The sequence below is a fragment of the Hippoglossus hippoglossus genome, chromosome 11 (assembly GCF_009819705.1).
Source record: "Hippoglossus hippoglossus isolate fHipHip1 chromosome 11, fHipHip1.pri, whole genome shotgun sequence".
In the NCBI taxonomy this organism is placed as follows: Eukaryota; Metazoa; Chordata; class Actinopteri; order Pleuronectiformes; family Pleuronectidae; genus Hippoglossus; species Hippoglossus hippoglossus.
Window position 1 is genome coordinate 6,820,465 of NC_047161.1, and position 23,716 is coordinate 6,844,180.

Genomic DNA, 23,716 nt, shown 5'->3' on the forward strand with positions numbered 1-23,716 from the left:
CAGCAAATGTTGGATCTCCAAGACACAGGGAATAACACATGCAGGGACTTTGCTACACATCAGAAACCAGTTTAAAATATCCTGAGGCAACTTCACACCTTTACAGAGATACAGGAAATGTAAGATCAGTGCCGGCTGCTGTCCCGCTGTTCTGTCTGTGCAGCTCACAGCTCTTCCACGGCTTATCATTACTAACCAACCCAGCAGGCCTCAGGGTTTACTGTCAGATAGAATTTCGTACATTGTCAGGAAGCATCGAGGGTCATGGGGTCACAAACAATGAGCTGACAATTAATGTTGATGTTCAGCAGAATCCAAAAATATATTGTAAGAACCGAGTTCCTTGGGCTGACTGCTACAGACCTTCCCACCTCATCAGAACAGTGTGGAGTCAGTGAGACATTGTTGAAATGTGTAAAACAAAAAAAAACTAGAGTTAACTAGAGTCACTGCCCTGCAATTGTTTGCCTCTGCCAACCAGCGCAGTTCTAGTCTACATACATCTTGTCTGAATCTGAATCTGGATCTTGAGGCAGCCGAGTGTCTCTCCACGCTCGAGCTGAGTTTCCCCCCTCAGACACACAGAGGCTGTAATCCTTTACAGTAATCACAGAAGACATGGAGCTGTAATCATGACTCCACCTTATCTCACCTCTGTGTCTCTGACCTCAGCTCATCTTCTCCTCCTCTGTCTTCACAGGGTAAATGAAAACCTGCTCTCTTCTTTCACTTTGTAATTAATAAAAGATAAAGGCTTTCAATTCTGTGTTTTATCCATTGCCTCCTGCATCTCCCTCTTAAAACGTATGATTTGTTGAAAAGTGTTACATAAATAAAGTTAAAAATTTGTATTATTATGATGAATTTCAATATGATGTCCATTCATTTCAGTCAGTCAAAATAAATGAGTGTGTGCAGTGGCGTTACAACAGCGAAGGTAAAGCACATTACTACCTGGGGCCCTGAGCTGAGAAGGGGCCGCTGGGAACAGCCGATCCACAGCAACGACAATTTTGTAAGAAACCATTTTGATGAACGATGCTATGGTCATGCTGCTTGTCTTTTACACAAAAAGTAGGAGGTGAACGTGTTTTTTAATGTGGGTGAAACTGCTAAAAGATTTCTTAATCGACTCCTCTCCCATTGCCAGTAGAGGAATTTGCCTTTCTGTTTTTAATTTTTCCCAGTGAGTCATGTTCGATATCACGAAACAGAGAAGCTGTCTCAACTGTCTTGTCTTGCCAGTGCTGCCTCTTGCACGATACCACGACGTTGTGAAAGTGTTTTTCCTGGGACTGCGGTCTCAGTTTGGTTTGATGTGGGCCCCTCTGGTCTCTTTTGCCGGGGGCCTCCACAGTCCCGATAGAACCTGATTGTGTGCCTAGTATATCTGGTTTTGAAGTTCAGCCCATGCAGTGAATTATGGCGTTTTCTGTACTTTACTGTAGCTCAACATGATTTAGAGTACTCAAAGTATTAGTGGTATGTTCCAGTGCACCTTGTTGATGTGTGAGAAAATGAGCAGAAGCTTTACGACCTCACTGATCAGCATTCTTGTCGCTGGTCGTGAATTTTAATGACAAAGCAAAAATGCTTTTCTACACCAGTACTGAACTTTGCAGTTAGAGCCCTTCAAGAAAAAAGGGAGAATAAACACTATTGACATTAACATTAACACACATAAGTTTAAATTTGAGCTCAGTTTCAATGTGACTTCAGAACATAATAGAAAAGCCACGCCAGTTAATTCACCTGTGTCTAAACTTTTTTGCAAATGTACCACAACTGAATGGCATCGAGCCTTTTCAGTGGAAAACTTGAGGTTTAAAATAACTTTGCATTGTACAGAATACAAAGCTTTCTTCTGATCTGACAAAACCAAAGTCATTAATCGTTGGTGCGTGTTTACCTTGGGCCGGGCTTCTTAAATACAAGCTTCCTTTTGAATCGGCGTCGTTCATCTATTAACCTTTAATAGGCGCCTGACACAAAAGCAGATGTGCCGCATTCACAGCAGCTTATTGGAATTCACTGGTGCGCACAGAGTCACTGCTGGTGGCGCAGAGCAAATAACCTATAATGTTGGATTACGTCTGCAGCCGAGGTGTAAAACATAATTACATGATGTCAACCTGAGTGAGAAAACACTGTGATGAAGATGGTGAAGTGAGAGGCTTAAATGATGGAAGTTGACTTGGGGATTAGATGCTGGTCTTTGTGCGGAATTAGCTTTTCATTTCTTTTAATGCCACTTGTCCCCGAAGGCAAGTCACCACAAGCAAATACAGTTAAATTAAACAGTCAAATGAGCTTCAACCGAGTTTTGCACTAATTCATGCTCGTAACATTTTGAACACATTGAAAAAATGTGATATTAGTCTAAATAAAGTATGCTCTATAAGTTTTAATAAAGTTTTCGACCAAAAAGTTTCTCAGTGGTTTGATCCATTATTCAACAATGTTCTCACATCATCACAGCAACAGTACATTGTCAACTGCAGAAAGTGGGACACGTACTCTGAGCTGATGTGTCAGACGTGTCTAGAAAGTTTCCAGCCATATGCCAGCAGAGGGTAATGAGTTCAGCCACGGGCCAAACAGGAAAATAAGCACAAGTGTAAATGGCACCGGAGCCACCTGACATGTGACTGCACTGTTTACATACAGGACTAGATCCTCTTTGCAGGTCTGACACAGAATTAGCTGGAAGCAGATCACAGGCACCGTGAGGTTCCTGGTGCTGTGGCTGTTATAACAGCAGAGGAGTTGCAGGGAAACATGGAGAAGAGAGGTTGAAGAGAAGTTGTTGAAACGAGACAGATGAGGAGAGAAAGCACATGGGGTCAATGTGGAAGAAGATCAGGCAGGTGACTGACGGCAAAATGCTGCGGCTCGGCAGCGCCAACGCCAAGTGTCTGCCGGACGGAGGCGTCACCATCTTCTCTGAGGTCAGACACGTTTATTTCTAGTAAATCAGTCTTTATCATCCCTGTAGATTCCCACTATAAATAAGACATTTTGATGGAATTCATTTTCCTTGAATTGTCAACTGTCGTGTATTGACAGGCGGTTTTCTTACCACCTAAATAAAACAGATTTATTGTTTGGCTGATGACACCAGCCGATATGAGCCTTTTGGACACATCTGGGTACATGTTTGTCGATAGGATACATTTAATTTTACAGAATAAGTAACAAAGAAAAGATGTGCATTTTTTTATTTTCTTAATAACTCTTTCAAGCTCTATATATTTAGTTGTGTTTGCCTTTTCTTTTTATTCATAGTTATTTATGATGACGTTAATGGTTAAACTATTACAAAAGAAAACAAGCCTCAATTACATTTCTTTGTCCCCTCAGGATGAAAAACACTTACGTGTGTAGCTAAAGCAAATTAGAGCTGATGTCAAATATAAATAATTAAATAATTGTTCAAATGAAGGGTGTAAGTTTGATGTGGTACAAAGAGCCTGCTGCGTCTTTAGTGATGATTCAGTACATTCCATTGAAATGAGGCGCGGTCATAGAGGACCTGCAGGTTCAACCTCCACCTGGCCACACGAAGAAGGAGGAGGAGGAGAAGGAGGAGGAGAAGGAGAAGAAGAGGAAGCAGAAGCAGAAGAAGAGCGAGACGAAGGAGGAGGAAAAGGAGAAGAAGAAGAAGAAGAAGAAGAAGAAGAAGGAAAAAAAAGAAGCAGAAGCAGAAGAAGAAGGAAACAGAAACTTAATCTGTGACTGTTTAAGTTTTTAATTTATTTTTGTATCTGTTGAATTGGTTTCCGCCTGAGAAGATGAGCGGAGGAGTGACGCAGACTGTGGGAAGAGGAGAAGAAGAAAACTCCAATAGCGTGAGTAACGATACAAAGTATACTTTTTTTAACGATAAAAAAGTATTTTGACTGTCTCTGTCCGGTGTAATGTAACTGTAACGTGTCTGCGCCGCTCAGGCACACGTGTTGTATAAACCTGTCAGTCACATGTGTGGACTCTGTTTACTCTCTGAATTCAAAGTACGTCTTTCATTTTACATACAAAGACACACACCTGAAACCCTACATGTTTATTAAGCCACATTTTATAGCTTCATATGTACGTCATGTGTAAATGTGACCTTTGAATCCAAAAACTAAATTAGAAGATAAGTCACTTTCACCAATCACATGGTGTCAGGAGATATGGAGTCATAACAGTGCCATAAAGAATCTGTAAAAAATATGTTATGAAGAGGAACAATTCAAATAATTAAGTCAATTTTGGAAATATAAAGACAATAAGTCTAAATATAGATATATTTTAAAATGTATTTGATCATTTATTTGATCATTTTATTTTGTATTAGGGTTACATGATATAGCCAAAATGGCCGGTGTTGTCTATTATAGTATGAACCTCACATAGTGGGAGCGGCTGTATTTCATGACTCAAATGATTGTGTTTTAGAACTTGTGAAAAAGGTGAATGCAGTTGAGATGACTTGATATCCCTGATCCCCTCAAAGGGCTGAGATCCAGTGATCCCAAATGGTTCATGATCTCTTATTACTAACAATGTAGGTCAAAGAGCAGGTGTGACTGCACTGATACACAAGTTACACATCACTTACATCACTTTATATATGAATCTTTATTAAGTTCACCTATTCATTGTATACATGACACTTTCAATGGCGCATTAACCTGCTATCAGATACAGCAAAGAAAAGCTGATGCTCTTTAACAGGTATTAAACAATGAATTGATATGTTGAAACAAGTCTGAACAACCTACTTCAAATTCAGTTTAGATGGTAAAATCATTAGCTACACCCTCCGGCCATGTTTTGGTGCTTAAAAATAATTGTAACATTTTTGAATAAGTTGAGGCATTGTCAAGGCTCACCTGAGTTTATTGCACATTGTTGTCATTGCACACTTTCTTGTCCAAGTTTGACGACTATCTACTAAAGTCACACAGACCAGGGGTTAGCTAAAAAACAGGTTAAACAAAACATAACTCGCAGTCATTAACATATGGTTGTTGTGTCTTGTCATAATGGCCTCGTGCACACAGGGAAGGTTGCATGCATCGACAAATCATTTATTTAGTCAGACATCCGGCAGGAAGGGGAGCATACAGTCAGTCGTGTTCGGACAAATACAGACTTGTGATGCAAAAGCCTTTTTTTCTTTGATGACAGTTTCTATTCGCTGCAACAACTGATTAGATAAAAAACAGTGTCTGAGTTTTTTTTTTGTCCTTTTGGATTGTTGTGAGGTTCTGTGAGATTTAATTATAGAAGAAGGGGCACCGAGAAATGAAGTCACCAGCTTAACGTTTTTAAAGATGTGATTTAAGATGTGTTGTTTTGTCGCTGGTTGCAGAGGAATGTGTTATTTTTCTGTCAGTCCTGTCATTACACTGTAAACATGAGCGCTGGCCTCTCATGCACTCTTGTTTGCCGTTTTCAAAACTGAAACCCTTTTTATTCCACGTAAGCACATTTAGGAGTGAAACCATTTTCTTCCTGATCTTGACAAATTGCATTTTAGTTCATGTGTGTCCTGTCATCGTGTGAGAACAAACTGACAGGAGCAAAAACATGTGATTAAAATAGCTTTGCTGGATTGTAATGTGTTTTTTTTTACATGGCTACATGAGACAGATCCACTCTAAGTCTTTTGTGTGTGTTAGCAACACTATTAAAGGGCATGTTTGCACTGTCAACAAAAAGATTAGCGGCTACATACAAACAGCCTGGGAAATTAAACTGTGTTTAGTAAACACCTGCTCATATTGGAAGTTTGCTTATCAAGCACGAACAAACACGCAAAACTGAAAACAAAATCAGCAGGACACAAAGTCATAACGTAGACTGTAGAGGACGATAGACAACACGTCTCCACCTCCTCCCAAATGAGGCCAAATTATCCCAGAGACTGTCAATCATGACATTACACATGACATGTAGCATCAAATAACTAATTAAAACCCAAATTACATGAAAAATACATCAGTGTGGTAAGAATATTTGAGAAAAAAATGTACTGTACTTTTTAGGCTACTAACATGGAAGAAGTGGGCTTTATCATCTATACTGCAGTCAGCCACCAGGGGGCAATCAAGACGCTTTGACCTCCCTTTTGGGGAGCTGTCATGTCCTGCACCTTTATAAACATACTATGTGGAATATAATGGTTTTATATAATTGTAAATTGATTATTCTTGATTTTGACTGCAACCATTGATTGCATTATTGTTGTATTGTAAATGAATCTGCTAATTATGTTCTCTATGAATCTGTTAATTTGATGATATTTAAGAAATGGTATAACGTGACCATCTCAATTCCCCAAATGTTTTTTTTTTTCTCACCTTGGCCAATTAAGTACGGAAACTATGTATGTTTCATACACTTCTAAAAAAAAACCAGGGTTGATTGTTGATTAATAAATCAATTAAAGATTTCCAGAGACATTTCCAGACTAATTTAATGATTAAATTAAATTGTAATGAATAACATGAAGTTTTCCACTGATGGAAGTTTAACCTTTGAAGTTTCAGATACCTAAACACACACACACACACACACACACACACACACACACACACACACACACACCAACACACAGAGGAATGAGCATATTTGAACTGTGGCATTTGACTTTGGTTTGCACATTTGTTTATACAGCACACACTCACCAAGCCAGTTACTGTTATATAAAGACGCTTCATTAATCTCTCTCTTACATAAACCACAGCACACATTCCTCACTGTCCTGCTACCTACCACTGTCACCATGTGGCAGATAAATGAGGCTGTCTTCATTCCACAGTTTTATCTGTTGGTCACATATTCTCCTGAGTTATATATTAGTGTGTGTTTGCACACATTTAGTATCAAGGTTTAACCAGGTCCGTCATTGACTTTGAATGATTGAAAGTGTTTGATAAAGATTATAGGTTAAAAGTTTCACTGGCCACATGTCCAGTGTTTTTTTTCGGTTATTCAAATAAAATGTGGAGGAAATTCTTTGGTCGATAAAGTTAAAGTACGATCTATGAGTTAAAACGTACAATATGTAACTTTGGTCACTCGCGGTCTCTCAATCAAAATGAAAATAACAAAGGACCTAGTTTGATGACGTCGTTAAAGAGTGTGGGATCATGGGAGCTGTTGTCCTCGCCAGCATTGCTCATTGAAATCTACCGGACTCGACTCAGATGCAAATCATGTTCACAGATTTACATTACGCAGCAAACAGCAATGAATAATCTTCATCCATTGTGAGAGATGAATACAAACAGTGGACAAAAAAAAACTGGCGACTGGCTAACTAGCTAGCATTGTGTGTCCTGTGTCGTACTTTGTTTGCCCCGGAAATTACAGCAGAAATCGGAAAAGCCATAGGTAAAGCAGACAAGATGCAATTAAAAGGCTAAGGTTAGTTCACAAGTTAACAAACATATAACATAGATCTCGTCATTTGAGACATTTTAATGAGGAATTGTTACATATTATATCTTTAATGCTATTTCAAAATGTGACAGTTTAGATTCTCCATTAAACAAACTTCTTTTTCCAGGACTTTGTTTAATCTAATCAGTGGAAATGTTTCCTCCAGTTCTTTCCGTTGTTTATGAGGCATCGCAGTCCTGCAGGTGAAGCGCAGAACGACGCTGTAGCTCAGCGACTGGGGAACATGTCTGGAGGGAAAGAGGGTTGGGCAGCTGGCGGAGCCTCACCCAGCCTAGTAAGGGAAGACAGCCGCGGTTTCCCACGCAGTTAGTCACACATGCACAGAGCGTCTGGATCGCAGCTGCCTGAACATCAGTGAGACGTGTCCCGCACAGCTCCGTCTGCCCAGGTAGATACAAGAGTGATCTTTGTCAGATAAAGTGAAGGGTTTGTGGAGTGAAACGCATGATGGTACTCGGGGCTGTAGTTTTGTCTGTTTGGTAGTGTTTGGTTGTATGATTAATTTTGGTTTGTCTTTCACCGTTGAAACAAAAGAGACACTTAAAAATATGGAGGCAACAACACGTTTTGCTTTCTTAGATTAACGTGAATTACGCAGACGTGTCAATACACAGAGATAGATGCAAGGTGCTGCACCGGGACAGAGACAACATTGGGACAGATCAATTTAAAATCAGAAAACAGTTTAAAGCAATTTTCAAGCAGAAGGAAAGAGTTAAAGAGATTAATAGAGATGATAATAATAAAAAAAGGATCAAATCTATTATATTTGACACAGAGGAACCAGAGCAGACATAGTTTATCCTGACAGGCTTGGAACTTTTTAGACTTACCTCGCATTTGTCAGTTATACTGTGGAAAGGTGACTCATTTTCTGTTGTAATGATGACACACACTGCAGATCATGAGAAGGGAAGAGCCTATGATGAGCATGTGTGACAAGCAATGGTGATGTTGATATCACCCCTGTTGTTTGTATGTGTTTTAGGACTTATCGTTGGCAGCATGTGTCGTTGTGCTGCCTGCTTATAAAACGTACCTTGTTATGGCAGCAGTCGGAGACGGATGGATTTTCACACTTTGATGTGAACTCGCCGTTGGGACAGAAGTAAAGATAAGATACGGATGTGCTGCTGCAAATAGTCATCTGACATCATACAAATGATTTTATCGTACGCCAATTTTCTTCTTCTAGCTGTGCTAAAATAATCAAGGATATATATTTATAGCGATGCCTGGTCGATCCTTTAGTCAGTGTTGTTGTGTCTTTACAGCAGTGATATCATATGTTGAGAGGTAATAACTGGGATTGGTTGTATTGATTGTTGGAGGTTAGAGGAGACTCTGACTCTTAAGCAGTGATATCACCTCCATATCTGTAAATATGCATCAGGCTGTACTCTTCTATACTCGTCCCTCCACTCATATAATATTCAAAGCTTGCGTGCACTGATGTACTTGGTTCCTCTTAGGGCTGGGCAATAAAACAGTATCAATAGTTGTCACAATGTAATTTTAGTCAATAGCAATATAACAAAAATCCAATATATATTGATATAATACTTGTGCATTGTGTAAACACACTGAGGAGGTATAACACATATTGATCTACTCTACGTCAGATTTGTAAAATGTTTTGTCGTGTGTTTGTTATTCTGTGCTCATAAAGAAGAGTTTAAAAGCACAAACTTCACTCAGGAGCAAAAGATCAGTCTTTAAACGTAAGAGAAATAATAATGTGACATTTATCGACTGCACTTTACTCTGAATCACTTATCAGACCTCCTGTGTTTCCTGTTTGCACATAACATGAACATTAAGACTGACTCATACATTGTTTTGGACAATTTTCTTCATGAATCATTAATTACGTACGTTAAAGATGGAACAGTATAGATTATTTGCAGTATCTGAAGAAACACTTTCTTTATTCCCTCTCTCAAGGATGTTACAGAGTCGCAGGAAGGATGCATTATGGGTCCTGGTTGGATGCAGGATTTATTTATCTCACCTTCTTTAACATTGCAAGACGGTGTGTTTGTCATTTTCTCCATTTTCCCAGGGAATAATTTATAGATCTTGATGAAAGAAACATTTAAATAAATGTATAAGGGACTGATATCTGTGAGTGTGTGAACAAGGTGCAGCTCGATTTAATTTAAGCAGACTGTATGGCCTTGGCTGAGGTATGTGCTCTGATGAGTGCCAGTTTGTGACTGTGAAGAGTAGCTGTGGTTTCCTTGTTTGAATTAAGTCGTAGTCTTTGTGCAGTGTTGTGAAAGACTTTGAGAATTCAACAGGGAGTTTGTTTCTTTGATCTTATCGACCTGATCAGAATCTAACTTAGAGTGAAGCCTTGAAGGGAGAACACCGGAACACTTCGATTACTTTTGTTGAAGTGATCTTCAAAGCTATTTTCGCAATGATTAATTGAACAGGTTAATTTGTTTTGTAAGTTTATATGTAAATATAAACTTGTGTTATGTAAGAGAAACCCAGGGATACCACTGAACCTCACAGACTTTGTTTTCTCTTCCTCTTAGATTAGAAATTCAGTGGAAATGTTAATTAAGCGTTCCCTGAGCTGCACGGACAGGCCTCCGCTCTCAGAAGTTTCTACCTGTTTGCCTCAACAGTCAAGGCAGATATTTATTACACTGTAAATGCTTTGAACAGATGAAAGGGCTGATTCCATTATACTTGATGGAAAAGTACAGTATAAGTTTGCACATGCCCATGCCGCAGAGAGGCGCACGTGCAAACATTTGCATCAGAACAAAACAAGCTTATTAAACAGTCTACTGCTGCATCTAAGATAACAACCTGTTCTCTGGAAACACAAACACACCCATCTCTTCATATCCGTCACCCAACACATTTTCTCTCAAATTCTCTTGTCACTACATGAAAAACTGTTTCTCATTAAAAAAGGACAGAACCTCTAAATTATGCAGCGATTAAATTTTTTATTTGAACTTGGAACGAGATCACAAGTATATTTGTCCTGTAATGACGCCTAATGATCACCTTACATGGGAGCGGTCGTAAATCAATCTTACTTTATTTCATAACCATTTGTTGAGGTTGTTTCCATAATGTTGTGATGATGTTGTCTCCAATACACACGGTACATGCAGCCAATGATTTTGAAGCAGTGATGCATCAAACCTTTAATACTGCCGCACACGGTCTCACTTATAGTGAAACATTTTGGTGCTAGAACAAGATTGTTTTTGCCTAAACGTCGCAAATGAACATATCACTGCGAGTAAGACCGTGTGTGGGAGTTTTGATCCACTTACCTCTGCAAAGGATTTTATATTTACCATATGCTGTGGAAAGAAGGAGTTTCCTGGGGGAGGATGGAAAACCTCAACTCCTTAAAATGTGTTAGTTTCCCAGGCCCCTGCTCAAAAATTACATGCCCAAAATGTATCGAGTATATATATCTACTGAGACTGTAGTATGAATGATTTTTTTAACCCAAAACAGTACATTTTTCAGGAATATATTGCGAACCGGTAACTTATTATCGATCTATTTATATTGTGAAATGAAAACATGTTGGTTCCAGAGTAACGCAGCGTTTGGTGGGGGGTGCAGAACATTGTGTTTTTGTGCATAGTTTGCACCCCCCTGGGTGTGTCTCTGTACCATCCTCTCCCCTGTGTCTCTGGGGGAGAGAGAAGCCCTGGAGCTGTCACTCCCTCAGACCTCAGAGTGAAATACTGGCCTTCGTGTCGCCGCCCCGGCTCTGATGGTTTTTTCAGACAACGCAATTACACACAAAGAACTGCCAATCACACGCTAAAGCATTTATCCTGTGTTTGACTTGCCAACCGGAGAACTGGTTGCTTACGTACGAAGCTAAATATGTTCGCCACACGGGTTGACCGGCTTTGTTCTTCTAAGTCTGCGTGATTTGCATGTTCACACACACTCGACAACAGTTTCCACTCATTGGCACGCAGGTTTATTTATGTGTGGTATGCACACACACACAAAGTTACAAAAATGATTCAAATGTTCTGTAATCTACTGCATATATCTTTCTCATTTGATAAGAATACTTCAGATATATGAATATGTAGTAGATTTCTTTCCCACACATACAGTTTTATGCAACCACTATTGTTTTGGGCAATACGACTGATAGGACAGAGTTTAAGCATTAAATGGGAAGAGAGAGCTTCCATAAAGCTTCTGTACATGAGGCACATGCTCAACCAGGTCAGCAGCTGGGTGCTCAACAACTACTTCTTTATAGTCAGATATTTAATTATAAACATGTAGATTTAGAAATCGACTTATAAGTACGATCGACTCTTTGTTTATTTGTTTTTTGAAACATAAAAGCAGTTACCATAGAAATCTGCACCCTCTTGTCTACAAGTGTGTGGTTTACTGCAACCTCATGTAATCATACAAACAATACCAACATTAGTGATGACGATTGGAATTGGAATACAGAGCTCAAGTATTGGTATTGGCAAATTCGAGTATTAGAAAGGGAACACCAATCTGGTGCATCTCCAGTTTTATTGATAGCCGTCTTAATTAAAATCAGAGGTTTGCTGTCGTATAGTTCACTGTGGAGATTTATTGTTGTGTCACCGTCTTCAGCCTTCAAGCTGACAGCAGTCTTTGGAATGTCGAGAACGTGTCGGTGCCTCGTTATCATTCCTGCACTGTCCCCACATGTCATTTGCACAGGCAGCAATTAAAGGTGTGTAAAATGACTTAATGAGGAGAACAGTGTGCCACCGTGTGAGCAGCATCACAAAGTGTTGCTGCAGTTCAATTGGCCACGTTAACAGATGATATTAAAACATGGGATGTTATGGAGACGGGTGTTTAAGTGTGTGGATGTAAATTTGAATGCAGGTTTAATTGATAAGACAAAGTCGACTCACGACGTCCTTCAGCGTGATTTAACAACATCTGTCTCTCGTTGCATTTTATGTAGCGTGTAAGAGTAACACCTGCTTGTCAAACTTGTTAAAATAACTCTCAGGTGGAAAATGGAAGGCTCGCCCCCGAAAATATTGTTTTTATAGGTGAAGTTTCAGCTGCCAGTGGTTTGACACATAGCAACAGTAAACACATAGTGTTCTCCTGTCACATCTATAGTCAATGGGAGAAAAACAAACCAGCATATCCTCTATGTAGCCGTTAATATGATGAACTGTCTGTGAGTCTTAACCTGATTTTAACATTGGTTTTACTTTTAACTCTAATTATACGTGTGCTTCTTCATCAGTTTATATTGTAAAGTGTCTTTCTGTGTCTATAAAGTCACTGTGAAATAAAATGTATTATTATTATTTGTCTTTCACTGAGGACTGCTAGTCCCACTTAACTACAGACTAACACAAAAAAAAGAAATCAGCAAGGAAGTAAAGATCATTTCTGTCTCGCTGTCTACAGGACTTTTTTTGTCTTAGCTGTTAAATTATGTTCCATTTGTGCATCTTAGCCTTTGGTCTGATTATTAGATGAGTCTGTAGCAAACACCCACACAATGTTTAATTAAGGCCACTGATGATAGAAACCACAGCAGCAAGACAAAGGCGTCCGCCCCAAATAATGACTGATAATAGCAGTTGAGTTTTTATAACATACATTCATTACATACAGCTACAGTGTGTTCCATGTACAGTACATACAGAGACACACTGGTTACATAACTCACGTGCACCTGGACCATTGTCCACCTGAAGTTGAGGTTTTGTCAAAGAGCCAAACATTTGTTGTTTTCTTTGCACATTCAAGAGAAAAGACAACACAACTCAATGGGCGTTGTCCCTTTATTTGCATCATTTGCTGTGGGACGTGCACTTTGTACTTTTGTTATGTAAGAAAACTTTACATTAAAAAAGGGCCAGGTGCGTTGTGTATTAAACTAAACATGTCTCAGCAAGACTCAGATATAGTTTTTGTGATAATATCTATTAAATGATTTGTTTATCTCTGTAATAATAGTCTGAATAAGTAAACTGTACAGAAAGTACGTCCATGTGTTTTATCTTTGTTTATGACATTAGACCAAACTCAATGGATGATCTGAAGATGTTGTAGCTCGATGAAGTTCTGCAACATTAATCAAATCAGTTGCACTTGATTAGTATTAGATTAGATGAATTAGCTTATAGCCTACAGTCAATAAAGGGAAGTGTCTGCTTGTTATTAAGAAAATAGAAATGTCCTGAACTGAGTGATGAACAGTGTACAATTAAAAATAAAGGAGCTATAGAGAAGTCAGAAGGGCACAGAATGAATGAGTGAGTCATCATCTGTATTTATAGAATAGAATACAAAATAAAAGATATGACTACAGAACAGCCTATAATAGGAGAGTATAAGATGGATGTGGACTCGATAAAAAAAGCATGCACATGGAATAATATACATGCATCTATATACAGAATAGAGTCTGCATGTGTTGTTTTAAAATTAAGTTATGAAAGCATGAGAGACAATTACACGATTAGTTTTTGTTGCCAAGGCGACAGAGTTGGTTTGAGAGTGACTCAGTAGCCGTTGATGTTTTGCGTGTTGGTATTTCTGGCCTCTGCCGGACTGTTTTCATTTTCTCCAGTGAGTCGTGTTGTGTTTGGTTATAATCACCAGACCAGGTCCTGTGGTTTCAGTGGAAATGTCTCCTCAGCGTTGGTTGCTATGGTTTCACAGTGTAACTCTGAGGCGTCCACAGAGGAACTTCAGTATGGAGAAGTTTTATGGCCCAAAAAGTTCCCCCTCCCTCTGTCCCTGCTCCGCCCTCTTTGTTATTGGTGACTTTCTCTTCAGGCTCCCTCGTCTTTCTCGACATTGGTGGTTTTTCCCGTAACCCCCCCCCCACCCCCTCCTGTTCCATTTACTCATCTAGTTTCTCTTATCCTCTCATCTTTCACTTCAGGACCGATGCAGGCGGCTTAGACTCACTCTACAAGATCAGCATCAGTCCGGCTGCACCCAGCAGAGGCTTGGCAACAAGGTACGGGATGAAAAGAGGGGAAGCAACTTTTTTCTTATTGTTTGCTGAACTAAAAGAAGAATAGTGGAGGGTGGAACCTTTTCTGAACTTCTCTTTTTGTTCGAATGAAGGACAGCAGCATAGCAGTAGTGCTGCCACAAAAACTAGAAGAGCAGGAAGAAACACGTGAACTCATCACTCCCACTAAAGAAAACGTCGAAGTCATAAAGGTATTTGAGCCTGTTTGCCTGTTTTGTGTAGTTGTGTGTCAACCCTTCATGTTTACCAGAACTAAACTGTAACTCCCTGTGTTATCTGGTATGCTCTTATCGATGTGCTTCCTAGGTTTACCTTGAATCCTGTCCAAGGAAGGCACAGAGTGTCAGGATGCTCACGGACGAGGTGTCGCAGATTCAGGAGGTCAGTGTGTGACGGGCGGAGCTGAGCAATGCCTCCTGTAACCATATTTAGACAATGAGTCAACATTCAGCCCCTGAGGGGAGAGAACTCAACTCTGTGTGTGTTTGTTTTAGGATTATTTTTCAAATGTACGGATTGAATAAGGTGAAGGACACAGTGATGTTTCTGCCGCTCACACACACACACGTTTTAATGCGTGATGTGTTTTTGTTTCTAGGTGAGGTACTGTCTGAAGTCTCTGAGAGAGCAGATGGCGGCCAGGCAGAACAGCAACAACAACAAGGTAAACACCTTCTGCATCAGTGGGAGAGATGTTTGACTTTCAGGGTGGTGCCGAAACTGTAGGACATAAACTGCATAATTCCTCTTCTGCAATGTGAGAACTTTCTGCTTTTATCTAGAATTTAAATGTAATTATATTCTTGAAGCTTCTGTATGTGGCGGATAAAGATCCTCTTGTAATCTGTCTGGCATCTGACGTGTCTTTTCATGTTGTAGTGCTTTGAGCTCTCACCCACCGTAGCATTTGTACATTTCATAAAAGAAGAAATACATGACTAACACCACTAACCAGCCGCTGCTCTCTTCTTCAGTGTCCCGCCAATGGCTTCAGGGTCAATCTACCCAGCAGCCAACCGGCCGTCTCCAATAGCAACACTGTTCTCATTGCCTCTAAAGCTCATGTAAGCTCATCACAACTCTGCTCTTTCTAACGTCCTCAGAAAAGTGTTGCTGTGGTTTTTATGATGTGTTTATTCATCGGTTTCATGTGAATGAAGCATGAGAAAGTAATTTCAGCTCAAAACAAGCTTTGCTGCGTTCAAATGTGTGTTGAAGTGACAGATACAACGTTCATAATGGGGGAAGAAATGTCTGGCCCTCCAGCCAACTGCCTGCTGCTCCTCAGAGGGTGCTAGACTCTCTAAAGATGATAACAAAGTGCAAAAGTCTCACTGACACTCTAATAGCATGCACACACACACACACACACACACACACACACACACACACACAGGATATCGTATTTCCTCGTGCATTATTCTAGACTCTGTACATCTCCTGTAACACAACACCATTATCTGCAAGGAGGCAGTGTTGTAGCAGGGAGTGAGTGTGTGTGCACTGAGGTTATCGATACCCACTGACCTGTATGTGTCATATACAAGTAAACTAGGGTCACTTTACGCTGCCCTCCTTTCTAAATAGATATTTCCGGAATGCAACGTGTACTGTGTACTGTGTACTGTGTACGTGTTTACGAGAAGTATTTTGACCACCTCAAGCAGAGCCTGGAGATTAAAGATTATCTCTCCGCTATTTAACAGACGTCTGGGAAATGCTTTTGTTACCTCAGGCTTGACCAAACAGCCTTTTAAACACATAGCGATCCTATCGGCGGCTTCGCCTCTAGCTGTTTGTTAGCACCTGCCGTGCCCTCAGGTTCAAGTGGTTTGCCTGGATAAGCCTAATTGAGCACGACACTTTCTGTCTGCCCGTTCTCTCAGGTTTCAGATAATCAGGAGGAGAGCGGGAAGCTGAGGGAGGTGACCAAGCGTCTGTATACGCAGCTGAAGGAGATGGAGAAGAGGCACCAGGAGGAGAGGGAGCGGCTGCAGGTCTGGCTCACGAGACGAGTAACATGACTCGATTTCCTGTCTGCAGCGATGAGTCACTTCTCTGCTGCTGCTCTCTCCTTTATTCTTCCTCATTATCTCTCAGTGTCATCTCAGGATTCATCATCCTTCCTCCTGTGCTCCTGTGTTTGGGTCTTTGCTCTACTGTACATTAATGTCAGGTCATGAAGGGACACAGTCTTACAATTAACCACAGGCTGATCTGTCATGTGCTGTAACGATGGCCTTGTTCTTAACCCTGTTTATTGTGTTAGTTACATTTATTTAACCATTTTCTTTTAACCTTTAACTCATATTAAGTTATGCTGTCAATCTTAAATTCCTTATAATTTGCAACATTTTCTTCTAAAAAAATGTGGGGGTTTTCGGGGGTGTTACTTTAGCTGTGTCTCCACTATCCACAATTATTTGTTTAAATTATTTATATATTTTTTTAGCAATGAGCAGTTTCTCCATATTTTTGTATTTGCACACTGACTATTTTTAGTTGTCTTTACTGTATTTTACTCCTTTTCCAGTGTGATATTATAGAGTTAATGTACTTTTTACTTGCTTAAAATTAGTATCTAGGCCTCAGCTCATGTACTAATAAGGAACGATAAGTTTTAAGTTGTCTTGCCCCCCCCAAAAAAACGTTCTACTGCGTTCCATTCCAGCTTAATAGTGTGTCTATAATAAACTTAATCCGTCCTCACACTCTGGTTTCCCTCACAGGCCGAGTCCAATGAGTACCACACTCGTCTGGCCGAGCAGTCGGAGCGGCTGCAGAAGGCCGAGGAGCAGTCGGAGGAGAGAGGGCTGCAGGTGGAGGAGCTGCAGAGGCTGCTGGGAGGCATGGAGAACGAGAGCGGCCTCCTCAAAGACAAGATGGCAGCAGGGGAGCTGGAGCTGCTGCAGCTGAGAGCGAGCAGGGAGGAAGGGGAGGAGAGGGAGCAGAGGTGAGACGGAAAACACAAAGAACAATCATCCGTTTGAACAAAACACAAAAGTTGTCATATTATATTATTTGTTTCACTGATAGTTTTATCATGTGCCAACTTAAATAAAACCAACTGATATTTTATCTAATATGAGAGACTATAATCCTAAATATGAATTTGTTAGATTGAAACTTCCAAAATAGCAAAATACAAATAACGTGCCCTCGTCTAGTCAAGATTACAAACTAATATTTGATAATTTGTTATTAGTTTGATAGATTTCCCTCATATAGATCTATGTGTTTGCAGGTGTGCCGAGCTGGAGAAGCAGCTGGCCATCCTGAAGGAAAAGATCCACCATCTTGACGACATGTTGAAGAGTCAGCAGAGGAAGGTCCGCCACATGATCGAACAGGTTCGTATGCAAGGTGCACACAGACACACACAGACACACACACAGAGACACACAATGCAAGCGATGTCTATATTGCCCACAAACACACAGGAAGCCATTAATGAGGATATTAGATTTAGAGGAGGCGGACACAAAGAGCCTTATTGATTCGAGGGAGAGGAGCCGAGCGGAAATGTGTGGTGAGACAAAACAATAAGTGATGCTGCGTCTGCGCCTGTTGGACGAAGCTGTTTCTCTAGAGTACCTCACTTTGTCTGTTTTGTCTGTGATTCAGCTGCAGAACTCTCGGACCGTCATCCAGGAGAGAGATCGAGTCATCGGGGACCTGGAGGAGAAGGTGGCTTTCCTGGAAGCTGAGGTCTGGAGCCGGCAATATCCCTGCATTCATTAAAAAAGATAGCAGTAAATCCACTAAAGGGTTGTTCCCACTTAGACGTCTTTATTGTCACTGAGCCTCAGTATTGACAGTGTCTCATAGAGCTTATTCCCTTGTGCTATAGACGTCCGTTGTTTTCCAAAAGCTTTCACAGAAGCACCAGTGAGCGACACGGTGCTGTTACTTCATCATGATATACACAAGCACAAATCAAATATGGGTTATGCACTGTTTACTTCTTTTTGGTGAATCTCTCTTTTTATATTTTGGCCTGTTTGATAATGTATTCATATGTATTGATTAGACACAGATAAGCCCGGGGCTGAAACCCACACATGATGGGAATGTCAAAAAGTACTGAGCGGCAGATTAAAACTTTGTTTGATTTGGTCTTTTCGTGCAAATCGTTGAAAATTAGGAAAAAATAGAATAACAGAAGTCTTATCCTTTAAACTTAAAGCATGACACTTCGTAGACTAAAGGCCAAAATGCCCTGAATTGACCCTGGATGTAAATCCTTCACACAGTTAAACCCCCCCAACACACACTTTAATGTATATTACCCTGTTCTCGTTGCAGAACAGAGAAATGCATGACCACATGGAGTATTTCCTGGCCGGCCAGAACCCTCCTCCCCTGAAGTCCACTGAGAACAAGCCAGAGATCGTTTACAGGTGACCTGAGAAGATCTCTGTCTACTGCTCATGCTTTCATTAAATGTCCAAGTACACCTCATAACATGAACTTTTTATTTGTCATCCCCCTCTGTGCAGTAAACCCCTCACACCAACATCACCGACCAACAAAGCCCTGCCACTCATCAAAGTCATTGAGATCAAGTCCTGAATGAAGGGTCAACTAAAGGAATGATTGGAAGTAAAAACAAAAATGTAAATATATATATTCAACCACCTTCCAGTACACAAAACAAGGTTTGCATGGATTAAAAAAAGGCAGATTAAACAGATCTCAGGTTGACGAAGGAAGAAATTCCTCAGAGTCAAACTGAATCCAAACAGGTTAAGTATGAATTCGACCTGGGATCCAAACACAGGAGAAACCTTAAAAAGGAAACAGGAGCAGGAGCAGAGCTGAACTTCTCAGATGATTTACTGTACAGACACACGTCTGAGCAGCATGTTCCGTGTCAGAGAGTCTTCAAGAGTCAGTGGCAGCAGCAGGAGTTCGAAAAGGTTCCCTGTGTTGTCAAGTTTTCAACTTTAACTTCTCTCGCGCGAAGATTCTTAAGTACGATGTTTCAACAGGTCAGTGTAAAGGGTGGGTTTAGATTATTACATTATTCTAACATTATTATTGTTAACAGTTATTGTATTGTTCATGTCTCTGTTACACACATGTACAAATAGTCACGTTGTGTTGAATGTTCTCAGCACTTCTTCGTCGACCACAATCCTCAGCGTCAGGGTTCAGGGTCACATTCCTCAGTGCTTTGCACCACGTTGCCAATGAGCAGACATGCACTTGGTCGTGATTTACGTTTTACTCACTCTCACGTTAGACAGGAGGAAATGAATAATTTTATTTTAATTAATTAAATTTAGTATATTTAATTTTATACTTTATTATACTTAGAAAAGAGTTAGCAAAGGCTACATGTAGAGACAGCAGCGTGTTGATGGTACAACTTTAATTCTGATCTTTGCTGCCAAGTGCTGCCTCAGCAGCTGTTTGATCCTGTTTGTGCTAAAAGGTTTATTTAATTATTATTATTATTATTAATAATATTATTAACAATAACTGATGAACTTACCTATTGGCAGTTATGTTTGTATGGACCTTGTTTCTCTGTAAAATACTTTATGCTGTAGTAGAGAATGAGCATTTTTATAAACCAAATAGCCTTTCACTGTGAACCTTGTAGATAGATACACTTTAGTTCTGACTGTATTTTATTGTAGATGTTGTTCGTTTTTATTTAAATATAATAAATGGCCTGGTTTATCAAAACTCATTTGTGAAGTTTTCATTGTATCCATAACATTCTACTGCCACCTAGTGGAGATATTAAGGACTGTGAACGTAATGAAGTGTATTTAAGAAGTTTGTTTTTTTATCTCAAACCACAAAGTAAACAACCTCACATGAATACAAAAATCACACAGTATCAATAAAATAACCATCCATATAAATATCTTACATGTCCACAAACACAACAAATCAAATGGTACATTCATATTTACATTTGGGCTGTTGATGAAAAATACAAATACAAATGAATACGGGTGATTTGTAATTTCTACAAAAGTGACAATGAAAATCTTGCCATGTGAGCTACAATCATGTTTGTCCTCTGAACACACTCATCAGGTCCGAAATAAAAGGCTTTGGTGTAACGCGTGGATCATCAGAATGAGAGGAAGGAAATCTTGTGACTGCAAGATTTGAACAATTGTTTGACTTGACATATTTTTCTGAAAAAAGTCTTATGTCGTTCAGAACTTATCGTAGATCGTGGGGAAGCTTTCAAAATTCCACAGCTCACTTTGAAAACTAAGTTAGAGTCTGTTACAAGTACTTGCTTCCCAGTAGGCTGTGTCACCATTGAGCACTCACATGCTCACACACCACACCAACGTGTTTCACAGCGTGCTCTCCAGCGTGTTGTAATTGTCTTTGAAGCTTTTGAGCTCCAGAAAGTGTTTGGGCCTCTTGCTGCGCTGGCCGGTGGAGGGCAGGTAGGTGACCTGGATGGTGGAGGGGGTGCTGCGAACAGGAGACCCCGTCAGGTCCTTGGCTGCCGACTGATGATGCTGGTCCAGACTGGTGGTGCTGGAATAGGCCTTCACCCTGTGGCCAGAAAGAGAAAACACATGGAAAGGTTAGCGCTGTAAAATGGATACTGCCTGAAGCTAACTTTGTACATGTAATGAATCCCACTGGCAAATGGATTCAAGTTTGAATTCTTGGCTCCAACAAATTACATCCATCTACAGTTCTATATATTCCACAGATCATAAGATATATTTAATAAATCAGCACAATTTAACTCAATCCTCCATTTTGTTACGATTTTGTTGTAAAATGTCATTTAGTCTTTTCTCCCATCACTTGAATTTTCGCACAAGTTAAAACTCTGGAGGTAATTACATGCACCACGCCCCGCCCTGTCAGCGTGCGCAGTGAAGACCGAACACATGTTAAAACCACTTAAACAATGTCAAGTCTGAACCGGCACTCACACATCAGCGAGTTCATCGAGAGCCTGCTGGTATTCCAGAAACTCGGCTTCCCCAAATACCTGGAACACAGAGTGGAGGTCAAGTCAGTAACATGTTACAACAGCTAATGAAATAACTTGAAGGTACCATATTATGTTTTGCTATTTTTGCACGGGCTCAGCCAAGAATCCATTAACTAAGTGTGGGGGGTAGATGCCGTCGAAAAAAGGATGTGAAAAAGGTAGTTATGATGTAATGTGCGCAAACCTTCGCCTAAAAATCCCTAAATGCATTTTATAGATAGAAAAATGAGCCTTTGTTCAACTCAAATAGATGATACGTGTCTGAAACCTCAGTTTACGGCTCACTGCTGAGTAAACTACTTAGTGTCTATTACCCGGACTTTAGTGAAAGATTAACAAAGTAAGAGACAGTCACAAAATAAAAACCCGGACACACCCCAGTTCCGTGGCGAGCGCTGTCGTAGCCCTCGAGCAAGCGGTCAATCAGCGCGCTGTGGCTGCTCTTTATCAAAGAGTGGGAGTTGCGCAGCTCCAGCAGCCAGCTCCTGAAGTTGCGTCCTGTAAACGCACTGGGACTGCGGCTTATCTCCTGCAGAGGAATTCCTGAGATCCAAAACAGGAAGGAACAAGAAGTGAAGGTTAGAAATTGCGTAACTGAAAAACCAAGAAAAAAAAAACATGTGTAATATATAATTTCGACGAAAGGAAGTGGAAAACATACAGGTTTCAGATTGTTATTGAAGAAAAGGAATTTCAACTAAGAGGATATGAGAGACGATGATTGTATGTGAGTGTGTGAGAATTATGTAATCAGCTGAAATCCTGCAAGTATCAATAAGTTTGAACAAGTTTACCTGAGTCACGGATGGCATCCAGAGCTTTCATTCTGTACAGGTAGTTGTAGCAGCCTGTGAAATACAAAACAGGTTTTTGGGGGTTTTATTACACAAAATGGAGAATATACAGCGCATATTTATGACAGAGATTTATGACATGAAGATGAAATATTACTCACTGATCTGTAATCCCTGCTTCAGTCTGTCGTCTTCTTCCGACAGGAGACGGGGCTCGAAGCAGATCTCCTGCACTTTGGAGAGTCTGGAGTCGATCTCCTCCCTCAGACCCTGTAGATCAGTTCATTCAGAATAAACACACACACAGACACACGAACTATGGCAGCAGCAGTGGATGATGTGTATTTAACAGCACAAGCAGGAGAACCGCTTTACCTTGGGTGCGTTGTGGCCGATGGGTGCGTGGGGTCCCCGCCGGGATCTCATTGCAAACCGCATGATCTGCCTCTTGACGAAGATAAACAACAACACAAACACCTGTAGACACACAATAACAACCCATGTTGTTTAGGTTAGCAGCATTGCGTGAGCGCTTAGCAGCTAGCAGCCAGAACCTAGCATCTTACCAGACTTCCATAGGCCATGACCAAAACGACATTAACCCCCGAGAGAGGGGCCGACTCGGCCATGTTTGCTGTCAGTGTGTTCACTTCATCCACAGGTCGATCAGCTCGCTAGCAAACACGCTCAACGCTGTGTTGCTCGGTTAGCATCGTAGCTAACAGTCGGTCCATTTTGAAAATAGCAAAACTTCCTGTAGCGCAGATGAGAAGCTGCTGTTCCCACCGCAGCTTTAAGATGGTTTTATTAAACAGAGAAATAACTACGCGGTGACTGGACCAATGTTCCTGTTCACGCTCGTCGACATCTTGCGTGAAATTACGCAGTTTAGCTTGTGCTAGCTCCGAGAGTAACGACAGTTGCAGCTCATTTACGACGCTCGACATTACCGTAATAACTGTGTAGGGACCAGTCCCGTCTTACAACCTGCCTGGAGTTTATTTTCATTCTATGTGTGGTGCTTCAAATATTTCACCTACAATCTATTCTTATCAATACTATAAATATTTGGAATTGTATATTGTTACATCTTGTACAAAACTGGATACACACAAAGGGAATATTATTATTATTATTATGATTTTTCTTATTGGCTATAAAACTGTTGCCTATTGAAACAGTACCTTATGTAATTATTATCATTATTATATTAGAATCAGTGGTAATAACATATTTTACTCTATTATTATATTAAAATATACGTTTATAATTCTTATAAATATGTATTATTTTCCATATGTATATCTCTTTTATGTAGCTATGACATTTTACTATATAAGTAGAATATAGTGAGTGTAAATACGTCAATAAATATATATATATCAAGCATCCATGTATACTTATATTTATTTATACACTTATATTTATAAAATACAAACTACATTTCTCTAGTATTTACACAATTCC

At 40.1% G+C, this 23,716-nt stretch overlaps 2 protein-coding genes across 4 annotated transcripts; one reads left to right on the forward strand and one right to left on the reverse strand.

The window, feature by feature from the left end:
- The first annotated feature begins 3,657 nt into the window (after positions 1-3,657).
- On the forward strand, positions 3,658-20,161 carry tuft1b (tuftelin 1b). 3 transcript variants are annotated; one of them, XM_034600210.1, is made up of 12 exons: positions 3,658-3,848; positions 14,372-14,449; positions 14,560-14,658; positions 14,774-14,848; positions 15,066-15,131; positions 15,442-15,531; positions 16,354-16,464; positions 17,197-17,420; positions 17,712-17,817; positions 18,092-18,175; positions 18,773-18,867; positions 18,967-20,161. In XM_034600210.1, exons 1-12 carry the CDS (start codon positions 3,792-3,794, stop codon positions 19,037-19,039), a joined length of 1,158 nt encoding a protein of 385 aa, XP_034456101.1. In that variant the 5' UTR covers positions 3,658-3,791; the 3' UTR covers positions 19,040-20,161. The 3 variants fall into 3 exon arrangements, with proteins under 3 accessions (XP_034456101.1, XP_034456102.1, XP_034456104.1); XM_034600213.1 differs by lacking the exon at positions 3,658-3,848 and adding an exon at positions 7,694-7,843; XM_034600211.1 differs by lacking the exon at positions 15,442-15,531.
- On the reverse strand, positions 19,443-23,198 carry LOC117770599 (uncharacterized protein C1orf43 homolog). Its single transcript, XM_034600218.1, has 7 exons — positions 22,816-23,198; positions 22,625-22,726; positions 22,411-22,519; positions 22,250-22,303; positions 21,832-21,998; positions 21,394-21,452; positions 19,443-21,001 (listed from the first exon to the last, which is right to left on the reverse strand). The coding sequence occupies exons 1-7, from the start codon at positions 22,876-22,878 to the stop codon at positions 20,794-20,796; spliced, it is 762 nt and encodes a 253-aa protein (XP_034456109.1). The 5' UTR covers positions 22,879-23,198; the 3' UTR covers positions 19,443-20,793.
- Between the last annotated feature and the right edge of the window lie 518 nt (positions 23,199-23,716).

What these genes read in the sequence shown, in the direction of transcription:
- tuft1b (XM_034600210.1), top strand. Translation starts at nt 3,792, where the DNA reads ATGAGCGGAGGAGTGACGCAGACTGTGGGAAGAGGAGAAGAAGAAAAC. An exon ending in AGCAGAGGCTTGGCAACAAG is followed by an intron (nt 14,450 to 14,559) that starts GTACGGGATGAA and finishes GTTCGAATGAAG; the next exon opens with GACAGCAGCATAGCAGTAGT. An exon ending in TGGCTTTCCTGGAAGCTGAG is followed by an intron (nt 18,176 to 18,772) that starts GTCTGGAGCCGG and finishes TTCTCGTTGCAG; the next exon opens with AACAGAGAAATGCATGACCA.
- LOC117770599 (XM_034600218.1), bottom strand. Translation starts at nt 22,878, where the DNA reads ATGGCCGAGTCGGCCCCTCTCTCGGGGGTTAATGTCGTTTTGGTCATG. An exon ending in GGATGCCATCCGTGACTCAG is followed by an intron (nt 21,999 to 22,249) that starts GTAAACTTGTTC and finishes TTTGGATCTCAG; the next exon opens with GAATTCCTCTGCAGGAGATA. An exon ending in GCGCTCGCCACGGAACTGGG is followed by an intron (nt 21,453 to 21,831) that starts GTGTGTCCGGGT and finishes TCTGTGTTCCAG; the next exon opens with GTATTTGGGGAAGCCGAGTT.